This window comes from Sporothrix schenckii (assembly GCF_000961545.1).
Source record: "Sporothrix schenckii 1099-18 chromosome Unknown Cont44, whole genome shotgun sequence".
Lineage (NCBI taxonomy): Eukaryota > Fungi > Ascomycota > Sordariomycetes > Ophiostomatales > Ophiostomataceae > Sporothrix > Sporothrix schenckii.
Window position 1 is genome coordinate 1,060,931 of NW_015971145.1, and position 14,942 is coordinate 1,075,872.

General features: G+C 54.6%; 5 protein-coding genes across 5 annotated transcripts; 2 read left to right on the forward strand and 3 right to left on the reverse strand.

The window, feature by feature from the left end:
• Positions 1 to 143: 143 nt before the first annotated feature.
• On the reverse strand, positions 144 to 1,057 carry SPSK_09641 (20S proteasome subunit beta 5; the record flags this gene model as incomplete). The annotated part of the gene is made up of 2 exons (XM_016736213.1): positions 144 to 863; positions 920 to 1,057. The coding sequence occupies 2 exons, from the start codon at positions 1,055 to 1,057 to the stop codon at positions 144 to 146; spliced, it is 858 nt and encodes a 285-aa protein (XP_016587078.1).
• A 2,329-nt stretch (positions 1,058 to 3,386) lies between these two features.
• Positions 3,387 to 4,581, forward strand: SPSK_09403 (mannan polymerase complexes MNN9 subunit; the record flags this gene model as incomplete). The annotated part of the gene is made up of 2 exons (XM_016735976.1): positions 3,387 to 4,487; positions 4,561 to 4,581. The coding sequence occupies 2 exons, from the start codon at positions 3,387 to 3,389 to the stop codon at positions 4,579 to 4,581; spliced, it is 1,122 nt and encodes a 373-aa protein (XP_016587079.1).
• Positions 4,582 to 5,361: 780 nt separating this feature from the next.
• Positions 5,362 to 5,595, forward strand: SPSK_10191 (uncharacterized protein; the record flags this gene model as incomplete). The annotated part of the gene is made up of 1 exon (XM_016736740.1): positions 5,362 to 5,595. The coding sequence occupies one exon, from the start codon at positions 5,362 to 5,364 to the stop codon at positions 5,593 to 5,595; it is 234 nt and encodes a 77-aa protein (XP_016587080.1).
• A 153-nt stretch (positions 5,596 to 5,748) lies between these two features.
• On the reverse strand, positions 5,749 to 6,357 carry SPSK_09861 (peroxin-4; the record flags this gene model as incomplete). Its single annotated transcript, XM_016736429.1, has 1 exon — positions 5,749 to 6,357. The coding sequence occupies one exon, from the start codon at positions 6,355 to 6,357 to the stop codon at positions 5,749 to 5,751; it is 609 nt and encodes a 202-aa protein (XP_016587081.1).
• A 1,263-nt stretch (positions 6,358 to 7,620) lies between these two features.
• SPSK_08395 (uncharacterized protein) lies at positions 7,621 to 11,025 on the reverse strand (the record flags this gene model as incomplete). Its single annotated transcript, XM_016734994.1, has 1 exon — positions 7,621 to 11,025. One exon carries the CDS (start codon positions 11,023 to 11,025, stop codon positions 7,621 to 7,623), a length of 3,405 nt encoding a protein of 1,134 aa, XP_016587082.1.
• Between the last annotated feature and the right edge of the window lie 3,917 nt (positions 11,026 to 14,942).

Consider the following 14,942-nt stretch of genomic DNA (forward strand, 5'->3'; position numbering starts at 1 on the left):
ACCGGTTGGCAGTATGTTGTCGGGTCCTCTATGCCGGTCATCGACCTGCCCCATCCCATCTTTCCTTCGTTTTTTCTCGGTATTTCTTTCATTTTTCATGGTTGACTTCATCCGACCAGTATGGTCCGTCCGGATTCTCCGCTTTACTCAAACGAGCTCGTCACGTTGGAGAACTCGCCCTTGTCCAGTTTCGTCTTCCAGAAAATGGGGTTGGTGTCGTTGAAGCCGTGCTTGACCCAGCCCTCCTCTTTGACGTGGTACAGGTTGATGAAGCCGCCAGAGTACGCGTCGCGGTGCGTCGCCGCCAGAATGCTGCGCCGGCCCAGCTCGAGGGCCTCCTCCGTCGACAGGTCGTACTTGTACTCGGCATCCAGCACACCGTACGCAAAGGTCTGGCCAGAGCCCACACAGAACAAGTTGCCCGAGAGGCGCGTGCCGTCCGAGTCCACATAGTACAGCGCGGGGCCCTCCTCGGGCGTCACGCCCGCGCACATGGTGCCCATCGACAGGCCCATGCCCTTGTAGCTGTACACCAGGTTGGCCAGCATCTTGGAGGCCGCCGCGACCGAGATGCGGCGCTTGTGCCGCAGCTCGTGCAGGCGGCACTCGCGGCCGAGCCAGGCCAGCCAGTACTGGCAGTCGGCCGCGCCGCCGGCCATGGTGCCGAGCAGGCAGTTGTTGATCTCAATGACCTTCTTGACGGTCTGCGAGGCGATCCAGCTGCCGGCGGTGGCACGGGAGTCGGTGGCGACGATGATGCCGCCCTGGAAGCGGAAGGCGAGGGTCGTGGTACCGTGGGCAATCTTGATGGGGCAGCTGGGGTTGGAGCGGTCGTCGGTGGCCGCACGGAGCCATTGCGAGGGCTGATGATGGTTAGTAGACGTCAGCGTCCGGAAAGACAAAACCAAGGCAGACGCACCTGTGCTATCGGGGGGATGGCGAATCTGTGCGAAAGACCGGGCATGGAGCCGTTGTAGTCGAAGTCGTCGTTGTCGTCGTCGAACTCGTCCGGATTCCGGAAGGCCGGGCGGCTGTATCGCGCCACGAGAGTGTCCATTGTGAAATGGTATCGCGAAGAAGGGTGCGAGAGGGATAGGGGCGTGTAGAGAATGTTTCCGGTCGGCTGGGCAGCTCAAATATAGCTGAGGCCTGTCGTCTCGGTCGTCTCGATCGTCTCGATCGTCTCGTGTCTTTGATGATGCAGGCAGCTCGGGACGTACACGTGAGCGCGATGAATAAACGAGTCAACGATTGGAAATCACAAACGGCCGAGAAATGCGACAATAGACAGCATGCAGATCGAAAAGCCTAGAGCAAAACTGGGTTGTCGGTGGTGACGATGTGATGTGGATTGGTGGATTAGGTGAATGTGTGTTCGTTCTGCGAAAGGTAAGAGAAGAGGCACCAGCGCCAAACGTCGACTTCAAGCTCCAAGGCAGCTTTGCGACGCGTGCTAGCTTTGCCTGGAGTTGCGTTGGCTGTGCTGCAGGCGGTACCTTAGCGCGGCCAGGCCTGCAGCTAGCAAAGGCCGCCCCTAACACAGCCGGTTTAGTCAGTGCCTCGCTGCCTTGTGGCCTGAACCGCACTGGCGTGCAGCAGCCGCTCAGGAACTTGACGCAGGAACGTAGTGGGTCTGTGCCAATCGTGTTGTTGCCTTAACAATGAGGCATCAATTTCGTAACGCTAATACGACAGGATAAACGTAACTAATGTGTAACCGGAGCCTTTTCTTACGACATTTGCGCAGAAACTGTAAAGAGTTATACACAGAGCCTTGTGAGGGCAGTATCCTGGAAGATTTGTGGTTATGAACCTACACACCAAGTAAAACAGTTCTATGAATCTCCTGAGATTTATGAAACCCATGTACTGAGATCCATGCACCGCCAGTAAGAATATATACACAATTTTGCGTCGTGACTTGCGAGAGGACTCGTTATTTTGGAGTTTGTTCAGGGTCTGCCTTTGATGATAGAAGACGAGGGCTCATGGCCTTACCACGAGAGGCAGCCGCAGCATTTGTAGGTACTAAGTTACAGACATTGTGTGGTTTCTCGTCAATCAGCCCCTAAGATCCCCAGGTCTCATCTGCTATCTTATTTTCTACAGGCCATGGAGCAGTGTAGACGTGCCAGATAGCGCAAATTGCGAATGCATCCGTTGATAACGTGTTACAGTGATCTCAAAGCAGGCGTCTGGCGTGGCACCGCTTGTGAAGAGGGCATTGTTATCTGTGATAGCCCGTGAGAAGACAAGCAGGTGCAGCTGCTGCAGTGTGTGCCAACTCACTCTCGTTGTTGTCTACATATACGAAAACGGTGCAGACACTCGGAAATCTCGTAATTGCGCGATACGAACACATTCCAATTTTACACTGCAAATGGTCACCGTGTCGGTGGGCGCGCCTGCCCCTTTTTTACCTCCTTTTTTTCGATTTCGCAGCCATGCAATTAGCGCCAGCCAGTGGAAGCCGTCCCAGAAACAGACCTCATCGCCAGTAAATGACCCGCTGAAATTGGAAATGACAGAAGGGCCCTATTCCCAATTGCCAGCTGCCCTGCCCTGGGCTTAAATCCTTATGGATCGCCAAATGGACCCTTCCTGCTACTGGCGGGACCCACTGGATGTGAACAGCTGAAGCAACCGCCCAGGGGACACGCTCCATTGGACGAGTTGTGGCTGCTGTAGCCCTGGTGGCTCCTGCCGTCTGGTGTCCTCCACCAAATTGGCGTCCCTGCCATTTCTGGTGCAAATTTGTGAAGTCGACTCCTAATCTCTGCTGCATATTCGGTATTGCCCTCTTCCTCTCCCTTTCCTTATCCCTCCTCCCCTGTTTCGAGAGAAGTCAATCCCAAGCCTCGTTGCTGGCTTTGTTGTTCTCTTTTCTCTTTTCTCGACTCTGAGACCTCTCGCCAGCCTATCGCCTTGCCCGATCTCGTCCTCCGGTGTTGCGGCTCGGATCCTCCTGTTTGGATCTCCAAAGACGAACAACCCACAAAGAAACGGCTTCGCTGTCCGTTTCCCAGCCTGTCATCTAGCAATTTTGCAGTCTTGGCAAGCTCTCGTTTTACGGTTGCGCGCTTTTCCTTTACCTTACCCGTGTCTTTTTGGGGCCCCTTGGCCTTTTTTTCGATTCTATTCCTTCCTTCGTCCTCTTCTTCTTAGCTTGTTCTTTGTAATTTTACAACCTATTTTCTCTTTTGTCTCTCTGCGCTAGCAAGGGAGGACGCGAACGAGACGCAGCAGCGCTTTGGGACGACGTCGGCATCGACGACAAGATCGAAGACGACAACACGATAGGACGACCTCGATCCTGGCGACGTGAGCAGGCCAGGTCTCGCTCCTTGACGACAGCTCTCCCTCCCTCTCTAACGACACAACCGACCATGGCGCGACCCATGGGACCTGTCCGTCTAAAGCGGGCCAACCCCGTTACCATTGCCATCGGCGCCGTGCTGTGCATCTTCATCCTCTACTTTCTGATTGCCTCGGGCGGCTCGCACACGATATCGGCCGCGCGCAATGCCAACGCGGCCTCGCACCCGCTGTCGCCGCCCACGTCGCCTTTCCGCAAGTCGAACAGCAAGGGCAAGCCAAAACCGCCGCCCGTGACGCGCTACAACATGAACAACATCACCACCACGTCGAACCCCATTGAGAACAACGAGCACATCCTGGTGCTCTCGCCCATGGCGCGCTTCTACCAGCAGTACTGGGACAACCTCCTGAAGCTGTCGTACCCGCACGAGCTCATGACGCTCGCCTTCATCCTGCCCAAGACCAAGGAGGGCAACGCGGCGACCGCCGCGCTGCAGGCGCAGATCACCAAGACGCAAAAGTTTGGCGACGAGAAGGAGCGCTTCAAGAGTATCATTATCCTGCGTCAGGACATTGACCCGCCCCTGGTGTCGCAGGACGAGAGCGAGCGCCACAAGATTGAGAACCAAAAGGCGCGCCGCGCCGCCATGGCCAAGGCGCGCAACTCGCTGCTGTTCACGACGCTGGGACCCTCCACGTCGTGGGTGCTGTGGCTCGACTCGGACGTCGTCGAGACGCCGCCCAGTCTCATCCAGGACCTGGCCTCGCACGACGCGCCCATCATCGCGCCCAACTGCTTCCAGCGCTTCCTCAACCCGGAGACGAACAAGATGGACGAGCGGCCCTACGACTACAACAACTGGCAGGACAGCCCGACGGCCCAGGAGCTGGCGGCAAGGATGGGTCCCGACGACATTCTGCTCGAGGGCTATGCCGAGATGGCCACGTACCGGTCGCTGATGACGCACATGACAACGCCCGGCGAGAGCCCGCACCAGGAGGTGCCACTGGACGGTGTGGGCGGCACGGCGCTGCTGGTCAAGGCCGAGGTGCACCGAGACGGCGCCATGTTCCCGGCGTTCCCATTCTACCACCTGATTGAGACGGAGGGCTTCGCGCGCATGGCCAAGCGGCTCGGCTGGGTCTCGATCGGTCTGCCCAACTACAAGGTGAGTTCTGTTGGCTCCCATTTTGCCTTTTGCCTTTTGCCTTTTGCCCTGTCCGTGTGCTAACAAGCTGCAGGTGTACCACTACAACGAATAGGAATAGATTGGAGCAGGCATTGTCGCCTCGGATGTGGACAATCCCAAAATATGCCACCACGACTACGACCGTAACGATTCAAAACCACCTTTATACTCTCTATACACACACTTTCGTGAGGATCTATAATCGACGTCTCTTTTCTTCCTCTTCAGTTGCGACCATCGACAATTTGCGGGTGCGCGGTTCTTCTTTTTCTCTGTTTGGTTAGACGAGCAAAGCAGGCCCAAAAAAGCAACCAAAACTATAAAAATATAATACGACAAACAACAAAAAATCCCAGGGTGTTGATGTGGATTCAAACCATTATAGAAATCGGTCATAGGTGGCTTCTTTTTTGCGTCTTCGTCTTCTTTTCTCGTTTGGTATCTTCATTTGTTGGCAATTCATTTGTTTGTTTCTTCGTTCTCAATTCTTCTTTATTATCCTTTATTCTTTTTGGTTCCGCCTAGGGTTGGTATGGGAAAGGCGTCTTTGTATATTACGAAGGGTCACTTTCGTATCCTTGTGTTAACATCATGCTTTCTTATGCTGCATTTGACTACCTGTTCGGCTATGTACTTAAATCTATGCAGACGTGGATCAATTTGACTCGAAAGCATCATGGATATATGGCTTTCGAGTGTCGACAAGAGCTTGCTCTACGTGTGAACAGGATATTTATCAGCCAACAAGTCCTTGCTGCCTCCGCCAGACACCTCAGTATCTTCACGATCAGCGAAGATGTTTTGCTTCCGCTTTGTCTCTTTGACACGTTCTGCCAGATGTTGTTGGCCAACCATGCAGTCTCGACTGGTTGAACTTGTCATGCAAATTCCATGCTGCTTGTTCGCCCGCTGCTACGTCGATAAGAACGTTCTCCCTCTCATCCTTCTGATAATGATGACGGCGCGAGACGCCGGCGCGCCCAACAATGGCACCGCTTCCCGTTTTCATCGCAACAGAGAGACGGTCCTCTCCGAAACCAAAGATATTTACCCCCATGATCGCGAAACAGTGCTCGAGGCAGTATAGAAAAACAAAGCAATAGCATCAGACGAAATAGAAACCAATATATGTAAATAGATGCACAGATAAAAGAAAAGAAAATAGCAATGCCGATGCCGATGCCATGGTATTATAATCGCAAATGATCGTTCCCCCTTCTAACGACATCCCCCCTTCTCCTTATATCCCCTCGTACCGGTGCTCTTCGCACCACAGTGCCACCAGCCGCGCCGCCGCCATCGTGTCCCCTGCCCGCAGCAGCGCCGCCAGGTCAATGTTCAGCGGGCTGTCCGTCCCCGGCGTGCTCAGCAGCATCCGCACCGCGCGGATGCACGACACTACGGTGAGCGCCGGCGTCCACGCCGACTGCAGCAGATCCAAGCAGACAGCGCCCGTCGTCGGGTGCACATTGGCGTGCTGAATGGGCGTCACAAACGTCACCACGGGCGGCTGGTTTGGGTAGCCCGCCGGCAGCTGGATCGTCAAGAGCCAGCGGCCATTGTCGTAGCCGCCGCCGACGCCGCCGCGGCCGTTGATAACGGCCTCCCACGCAAACAGGTCATCGCCGTCGGCGGCCGGGCCGAGGCGCTCAATGCCGCGGTCCGGGTTGTTTTCTTCGAGGGCGAGGCCGGCTTCTTTGGCGGCCGCAATGTCCGCCTCGGTGCCCGCCGCGTCGGCGGCAGCAATGGCGTCGGTGGCGGCCTGGCGGGCGGCGAGAAACTCTTCCTGGTCGGCCTGCCAGCTCTCAAACTCGCGGAGCAAACGACGGGTCGCTGTTCGTGCGGCCATTGTGTGCGTGTTTGTGCGCGTGTCTGACGCGGGAACGACAGTAAGATAAAGCTGGAGTTGTTGCAATTCGCAAAAGTGCACGGCAGCTGTTGCAGAGCTCGTATGCAGGGGAAATGGAAGAGGTCGGCTCCTAACGGGACAGGGATCTCGTAAATAAACAGCAACTGCAATTGAAGAATGCGCTGGTGCTCAAAGTCGATGACGAGCAAAATGAAGCCGTCGTTGCTGGATGTTGTTGTTTTATTGCGGTAGGAGAGCCGGCGCTGAACGTCGTAATTTGCCTCTAAAACATCCACGTGAAAGGCACCCATCTCCGTAGAGCCATAGTAAACTCAGTAAATCGCTGTGGGGGCAGCTCTCCGCAGCTCGGATTTGCTTCAAGCTTGAATTACCTAGGCAATTGCCAATTAGCGACCAGCGGCTGAGAAACCGCGCTAACGGTTGTGCCGTAGATCCACAGGGTTTCTTAGCTGTACAAGCAATGCAACATAAGGCTCAGAAGGGCGTTGAAAGATAATTTCCGTTGGAAGTGATGTTCTGTATCTACATCTATTCGAAACTCTCCGAGCACATAGTCCTTGATGGCCTCACCACAACACAAAGACACAATAGTTATGGAACACAGAGTTGGAAGAGTTAAAGGTACATAAAATGTCGTTCGTTAGTGACTCTTTGTAAAGAAAAGAGAAAAGAAAATATGAAGAAGTATGAAAATGTAAATAGGCAAAAGAGATGGCCGCCGAATAGTAAATGTGCCTCTCGCTGTTCTGTTTGTAAGTCCAGATGCTGCGCCTGAACGTTTGGGAAAAGAACACAAAAATTGTTAAGAAAACAAGACCCGAAATAGGTCAATGGGAAAATCAGACATCACGGCTTAGATATGGACAAAGATAAGAGCCAACCATCTCCAAATGTTGCTCCGTGTGAATATTCCGTTCCTCCTCTTCACATGCACACCTCATTCTCCCCCTTCGGGTGCTGCCAACTGGAAAGCGCTCCGCTCGCCGTTCGTCATGCACAAACAAAAAATAGTGCTTCATGCTCGTCATAAAACAAAAAAAGACAAGAAAAAAAAGAGAAAAGAAACGCTGTATGAGAGCTTCAAAGAACGACAGTGAGGTGATGAGAAAATGAGAGAGTGTAGTGTATGAGAGAGTGAAGGAAATAATTGCGTGTGCTGTGTGGTGCACAAGTGGTGATCGGTGATCGTGTAAAACGATTGCATGGTTGTGTAATATGCGCACAGTGACGTGTCGACTCGTCTCACGAAGTAGCCTCATCTTTCGCACGCCAGAACTGCACCATCCGGCTGATACGCTTCGCCTTGCTGTACTTGCCCTTCTTCTCGGGGTCCGTGCCACTGGTCGTGCTCGCGCTGTCCAGCTGTACCTCCATCGACAGCTTACTCCGCTCGCCGTGCGACGTGCTGATCAACCTGTGCAGACTAGCCAAACTAGAGCGTCTACGTCCAAAGGCTGTCGACGTGAACGATGCGGGCCGGTCGTTGCCACGAGATGCCAGGTACGCGCGAGGTTGGCCACCCAGAGGCGGGTATTGCGGTCCGTTCTGGTGAGCGGCGCTTTCGCGCGTCATAGTCGAATTACTGCTGGTCAACGACGGAATGTCGCTCGAAATACGGACCTCCGGGCCCGGCTCGCCCAAAAGGAGAGACTGGAAGTTGTCCTCTGTCACGGACGAGGGCGCAGTCGAGATCCGGTTGGCATCGTACGACATGGGCGAGCGAGGCGAAGGGAAGGCAGACGACGGGGCCATCGAGTACGGACTGACGGGCGCAAGGGAGCCGGTCGCCGGCAGGTGGAGCGGGCTCATTTCAACGGGCGCCAGATCCTTGCCCTTCATGAGCCGGCCAGGTGAGTGAATGGTCGAGTCGGACGAAGACTCCATAACGAAGTCGCAGCCATCGTCACCAAACGTGAAGCTGCCCGTATCCTCTTCAACAATCACATCGTCGTGGAGTGAACTGGCGGAGTACTCAGACTTGAGGCCCATGCTTGGCTGAGTCTTGTCGTCGTCGCTCAGTCCGCTGAGTCCACTGCCACGGCGACTCAGAGCAATAGACGATGTGGCATCATCACTGGCGGCAGATGAGAAGTCGAGGCCGCGGTCGTAGGAGGAGCCCTCGGCACCGTCGGACGACGTGACGCGGATGTCGATGCTGTTGGAGTGGTGGTCAGGGAAGTCCGATGGGAACTCGGATGGTTGGCGAGGTGGCGTGCTGGACAGAGAGGACGTCGAATGAACGGAAGTCGACTTCGAGCCACCTTCTTGTTCCTGGGTAGTAACTGCGATCGAATTCGTCTCCTCAGTCGTGTCAGCGGCCGTGTTCTCCTCCTCCTCCTCCTCTTCAAACACATCTGCCATAGCGGTCGAGCTGCTGAAACGGGGGATGCCCGCTCGGTTGAAAGGCGGCATTTCTGGCGCACTCTCAGCACGACGATGGGAATAGTGCATGCCGGGACCAGTGAAGCGGGTCATACCAGCAGCACTGTGCAACTGTCTCTTCGACAGGCCACCAGCCCGCTGCGCAGCTTCCCATTCAGCGTTGCGGGGAAGAGGAGTATTGAACGGGCCCAAGGCAGCATCGAGGTCGATCATTGGGAGGGATGCGTCATCGTCGGGAACAGAAAGAGACGGGGACGGAAGTGGCTGCCACGACGAAAATTCCTCACGCGGCTCAGAAGGCGAGCCCGAGGGAGTCACAAGAACAACGGGCGGCACGGAGAAACCGTCTGTCGTGGAAGGCTCGCTGATCGCCAAGCCAATTGCCTCAGCAGGCAGCTCAATCGACTCCTCGCCATCGCTTTCGGCTTGAGACCGAATCGGAGGCGGTGTCGGAGCACGGCGACTCTTACGACGAGGCTTGGACTTCCGTCCCAGGATACCCCATGACTTAACCTTCTTCTTCTTTTTGTTGTTGCTCGGTTTCCGCGTCACGGTCTTGGAGAGCGACATTGCGTCATCAACGGATGCGTTGTTGGTAGACGCAGCACAGCGATCCAGACGTTGTGTTGAAGCCTTCGGTGCTGCGGTACTGGCGATCTCGACCAACGTTGGTGAGGCCTCGTCAGTGAAGACGGGGCTGTGTGTGGAAGAACCCTTGGGCGAGCTGATGCTGTTGTTGCTGCTGCCACCGATAAAGGGGTCAAGGCTGAAGAAGGACCACCGCTTAGGAGTCTTGCTGGGGCTGGGAAGAGCTTGCATGGCAGCTTCTGGCCCAGCAGCTTCGGCGGGCATAGCAGCCAAAAGCGGAATCGAGTTACGTCTCCGCGGTGACACGCCGTCATTATCCTCGGGACCAATAATGCTTTGCGTCCGGTCAAGAACGGCGCCAGCAGTGCTAGGCCTCGACTCAGTGACTGTGCTCCGTGACGGACTGCGAGCAAGTGGCGAAATACTGTCACGCTCAATGCCAGCTGCGATCGATGCATTCAGAGAGACGATGGACGAGATGCTGCCAGACACGGAATGATTGCCGCTTCCTGTCGGAGGGCGGGCAGTCATTGTGCTTGAGGTGTCGCTGGAAACAAGAGACAAAGGACGCGGGATGAATTCAAGTGTGTCCGAAAATCCAACTCGAGCTCGTGGCTGTGCAGTAGCCGCTTTGGGCGAAGAAGAGAAACGCTCCTGGTCGCCTGTCGGATCCAGTACTGGTGTTGAGGCTTCCGGTTCCGATACTTCGTCGGGCTTCGTCGTCCCCCCGGGTGCTTTGCCGTCCGTAATCGACAGCGCCTTTTCACTCTCGGTAGTATTTCTCTCTGGGAACGTATACGATTTGTTCTCCCTATAGTCGAATGCAGAGGGACTATTTGGCGCGCTATTTCCACGAGAAGGCGGTTTCGGGCTAGTTGGTTGCAAAATGTCGGAGATATCATGACTAGAAATCGCAGCTGACCGCCGGTGGGCGTGTCCACGACGACCATGCGGCGGCCCAGCCGGTTTGGAACCAGGCGCGCCAGACGGTCCAGAAGGACTGTTCAGAGGAGACAGGAGAGGCGACGCAAGGCCACTCTCCGACTTTGTGGGGCTGGTGCTCATAAATGTAAAGGCCTCGCCATGGCGCACACTACCGCCGACAAACTCACTACCACCTCGTCTGTGTCCACCGCCGCCAGGCCGCGAAGGAATGGTCCTCGGTGAATGGGGAGACAGAGGAGGACTGAGGAAGGCGTGGCCGGCCGTGGGAGGAAGACTAGCGCCAGGATTAAAGGAGAAGTCGGGCAGCGCGGGCGAGCGCGATGTACGAATGGGCGTGTCGCTGGCCGGCCCAGGAGACAATGTGCCACGGTCGTTCAGGTCGGCTACGGACTTTGGTCGTCTGCCGGTCGCGCGTGAGTAAGAAGAGGGAGCGGAAGTCGAGGGTCTCGCAGGAAAGACGAAGTCGGGGATCGGCGGTGGCGGTGGGATGTGCTGGAAACGAGGTGATGCTGGTGTGTTGGAGTCTGAAGTACTATGGAATGTGCAATCGATGGTGCTGTCGTCGTCGAAACGTGGGGGGATCGACACCGGAGACGGAATGGGGCGCGGTGAAGACGGCTTCGCGAAGGGCTCGCTGGCGGTCGCCATTGTGAGGACGTGCGCGTCTATGTTCATGGGTGCTTGCGGAGGTGCAGGGACTGGTGGAACGTCCATGCTCAGAGCCGTTGCCATGTTTCTGTGCCTACGCCGCTCTGCGGCTCCAGAGAGAAAGCAATGAGCAACCTAGTTAGAAAGCCGGGACATTGGGGCCAGGCGATAAGGACGCAGGAAGTAGCAAGAAACGAGCGTTCCGGGTGCGTTTGTGGCAGCGTCGACTTGCAGAAACAAAACCAAGATGAATGTCTCGTAGAGCTGAATTCCAAAAATAAATTGGCAATCCTGGGTCGCAAAAGCCGTAATACTGGGCAGCTCAAAGGTAGTCGAATCAGGCGCGGAGTCTGTCAAAGAGGCGTGAATATCAGTAAGCCAGTTTGCGCTAGGACGACAAGGCAAAAACTAGACGATGCAATTGGGGCGTAAATTCAGGCACGACTAGACAAGCCGTCGGCGGTTGAAAGAAGGGTTGTGACAATGGGGACTGTTGAAAGAAAGGGATGACAAGAGACATGGGGAACATCAGGGACAGGGCGGCAACGGCCAACCCGTCGTAGTCTCTTTTTTTCCGTTGGTATGTTCGTACCTGAACAGCCTTTAGCTCTCCTTCACGATATCATAAAGAATTCGTTACGGCAAGAAAAGGAAATGAAAACAAAACGCCGTTCGTAAGCAAGCGCAATCCGACTGAACCAAAATGACTGGGAGAGAGCCGTGTCGCAACGAAATGAATGCAGTGAAATCGGAATTAGGGGTTGCAGGCGCTGCGCTGATCTGATTGTGCAGTTGCAAAAACACGATTCGAAAAACGTCGACGGAAAACGAAAACAAGAGAGTCAATCGAGCAGCAAAAGGAGGGTCGACGGTAAGGAGCGGACGGGCAAAACCAGCAGACGCGGAGAGAGGCGTTGGACAGTCTCAAGGTGCTGGAGTTGACCCAGGGCGTTTTGCGATCGAAATGCGAGATTATTGGTTGCGAGAGACCAGAAAAAAAGATCCCAGCCGAATGCGAAAATGGGGGCAGAAAAAGCACTTGAAAAGAAGAAGAAGAAGAAGAAGCAAACACAACCGTGTAGGCGACAAGCGCTGCTTCGCTGTTTGCCTGGCGGAGAGGTAAAAGGAAAGAGAGAAGGAAGAAGGAAAGGAGAGTGAGGGCGAGGGTTGGTTGGTTAACGAAGGCGAAAGGATTTGGAGATTCGAGGAGGGAGGGAAAACAAAGGGCACGGATTGGAAATGAAAGGGAAGTGAGGAAAGAGCGACCAGGCAAAGCAAGGCCAGAGGGCAGGGGCCAGTGCAGCGAGTGGGAGGTGGGTGTACCAGTCAGTGTCGTGGGCAGGGCACTAAAGCATGCAAACACAAACAGACACAGTGGAGAACAGCAAAGAACAAAAGTGTGGGCGGGAAGGAGCGCTCGGGGCAGGGCCAAAAACAGGCACCTGGGTGGGTGGAGATTGGGGGTGGAGGAGGGCCGGAGGCAAGAGCGACTGGGAGACGGACAAGAGACATAGGAAACGAGCAGAAACAACGAAGCAGGAACAGGCTTGAAAAGGCTGGCAGGGCTGCACTGCTAAAACCATAGGGGCAAGAACAGTGATAGGCAGACAAGACAGGGCAGACCAACGAAGGGGACGATCAGCGCACGACAGAGGGACTGAGTCTCCACGCATTATCTCACTGTGAAACTACTACGCAGCATTGCGGCGTCTCCGCCCAACGGACTGGACGCTATTTTGACCGTTTCCGACCATGTCGTCTATTTCTGGGCCCTGGACGCCTGGTTCAGCTGGCAACAGGTTTTTGTTGGCGGTTAGTGTAAAGATGCTCGGCCGTTAGCGGTGGGAGCGCGAACAGCGGTGCGAGGAAAATGCACGCGAAGGAAAGAGGCGGGCGAGGCAAGAGCGACTGGCAAGACGGGCGCACGCGTAGCGGAGTCTACACCACGATCTCAAGGGTAGGTTGTGGTTGCAGTATGGGCGCCCGCAGGACAGAGCACGACCACGTCGAAAACGAGTTGTACCAAACTCAGCATCCTTCTTCCATTGTGATCGCTTTTATATCGGTTATGGCTGTATTGTTCACCAAGAGACTCGACTGCCTGGTGGCAATTATGAGAGATCAGATAGGGAAAGAACGACAGCAGAACAAAGAAAGTAACAAGAAAGAATCTAGGGACTGGCTCCCTCTCACTCCTGCCCTGCTGCTCTGTCTCTTTATTTTGCCGAAAGTGTTGTTCGAAACAGGCAGGTCCAACTCGCCAGCTGAGGGCTGAGAAAGAAACACAGGAACGAACATCAGGAACACAGCAAGTTCCTTCCCTGTCAGGTCCCTTTTGGTACATTCCGGTCCCAGGATGTTTCCTTCCCCTCCCCCCAACTTTATCGATGGAGAGCCCACTCACACCCCCCTCGCACCTTGAAACATCCCTGCTCGTGTCCTGAAGTGGACTCTTTAATGAAAGGTTCAGCCACTGAGGAGCCCCAGATGGGGGGTGTTGAGATGGTGGGAAGGTATGTCACTGGGCAGTCAACAGCACTAACGCAGTCGCGCAGTAGTTTGTCCTTCGGGGCAACTGCAAGTAGCGTTGCAGCGTTGCGGCAGAGTGTCAATTCGAATTGACAGTGAACGCCGTTGTCGAGAGAGAAAAAAAAAAAAAGAAAAAAAAAAAAAACCGAGATGCTACCAAGCGGATGCCGACAGGTCCAAGTCCGTCTCTTCTCAAGTTGTGCAGACAAAGCGGTTGTGGGCCGGCAGCCGGGACGTCAACAAGGCGAGAAATGGGAACAGCCGAGCAATTACGGAACAAATCGAGCAGGTTGTCTACTCGGTATTGGCATGGTGAGCCCAACTGTCTCAAAGCGGCGAACCCGCATGAAAAGGCAAGGAGACGCCGAGGAGCACACCAGCTGTAGCCTCGACCTATGACGAGAAAAATAAGTCGGCGATGAGGACCGCTGAAGTGGCATCCTCCTTCAGCGCACAGTTCTCATGGCTCTACCAGCCTTAGTAAATCCCGGCTTCTTGGGGCAGAGTCTGAACACGGAGGAAGAAATGGTAATAGGAGAAGACGAAATAGGAAACAAGAAACAACAGAATCAACAGCCACATCCAGACAGACAGCCCTCTCTAGCTTTTTCCAGCCCTTGCTCGTCCTTCACCTTGTCGGCTGTCGTCTATTTGTGACAAGTCCCCGCCGCTTGCCGTGTTTTTCTGCCTGGTACACGCCCAGTTTCTATTCATAGCTTGGGACCTCGTAAGCCGAATGTAAACAAAAACAAGCTGGAGCATGGTAAATCTCAATCTTGGATCTTTCCCCATGTTCTTCCGTTCCCCTGATACCAAAATATATTCATCTCAAGTTCATTTGGCGGCCCCTCCGCTGCCGAGCGTCTGTGAGCGCACTTTGATCAACGGAAACAGCCGCACGAAGAGGGTGTGAGTTCAAGACACTGACTATTTATTTTCGCTAGGTAAAAAACCTCAAAACGACTCGTCAACCCTATGAGGCAATGTCAGCCGGAGGCAAAGACAACGCGCTACACGGTCCTCACCGTGCTCCAGTCAGTAGAAAAAGAATAAGCAACGAATCCACTTGTGCCGGATTGGATTATCCAAAAAAAAAAAAAAAAAAAAAAAAAAAAAATACATTCTCTTTGTTTACTTTCAGGATGACGTTGATGAGCTGGTGGTGTTGTTGTCCTTGTGCCCAGTGTTTCGCGAGCTTCCTCTTTGGGCTTCTGAGTGTCGTTCCCTTCCATTCGATTCAGGGGCCTCTGTCTCCCACGGCATTTTTCATCCCGTCTTTCTTGTGCGGCTGTGTCCGGCAGTGGCCGTGCCCTTGAATTTTGTGGTCCCCCAGATACGAGACGCGACGAAGCGAGACAACGCAATTGTATGTTACGGGACCTTTGTACGAGTGCGCAACAGTTCTTACTGAGCATTGCGTCTTGTCCTGTAGTCCAGCATTAGCAAGTGCTTGGAAGTAATTTGTCGTAACA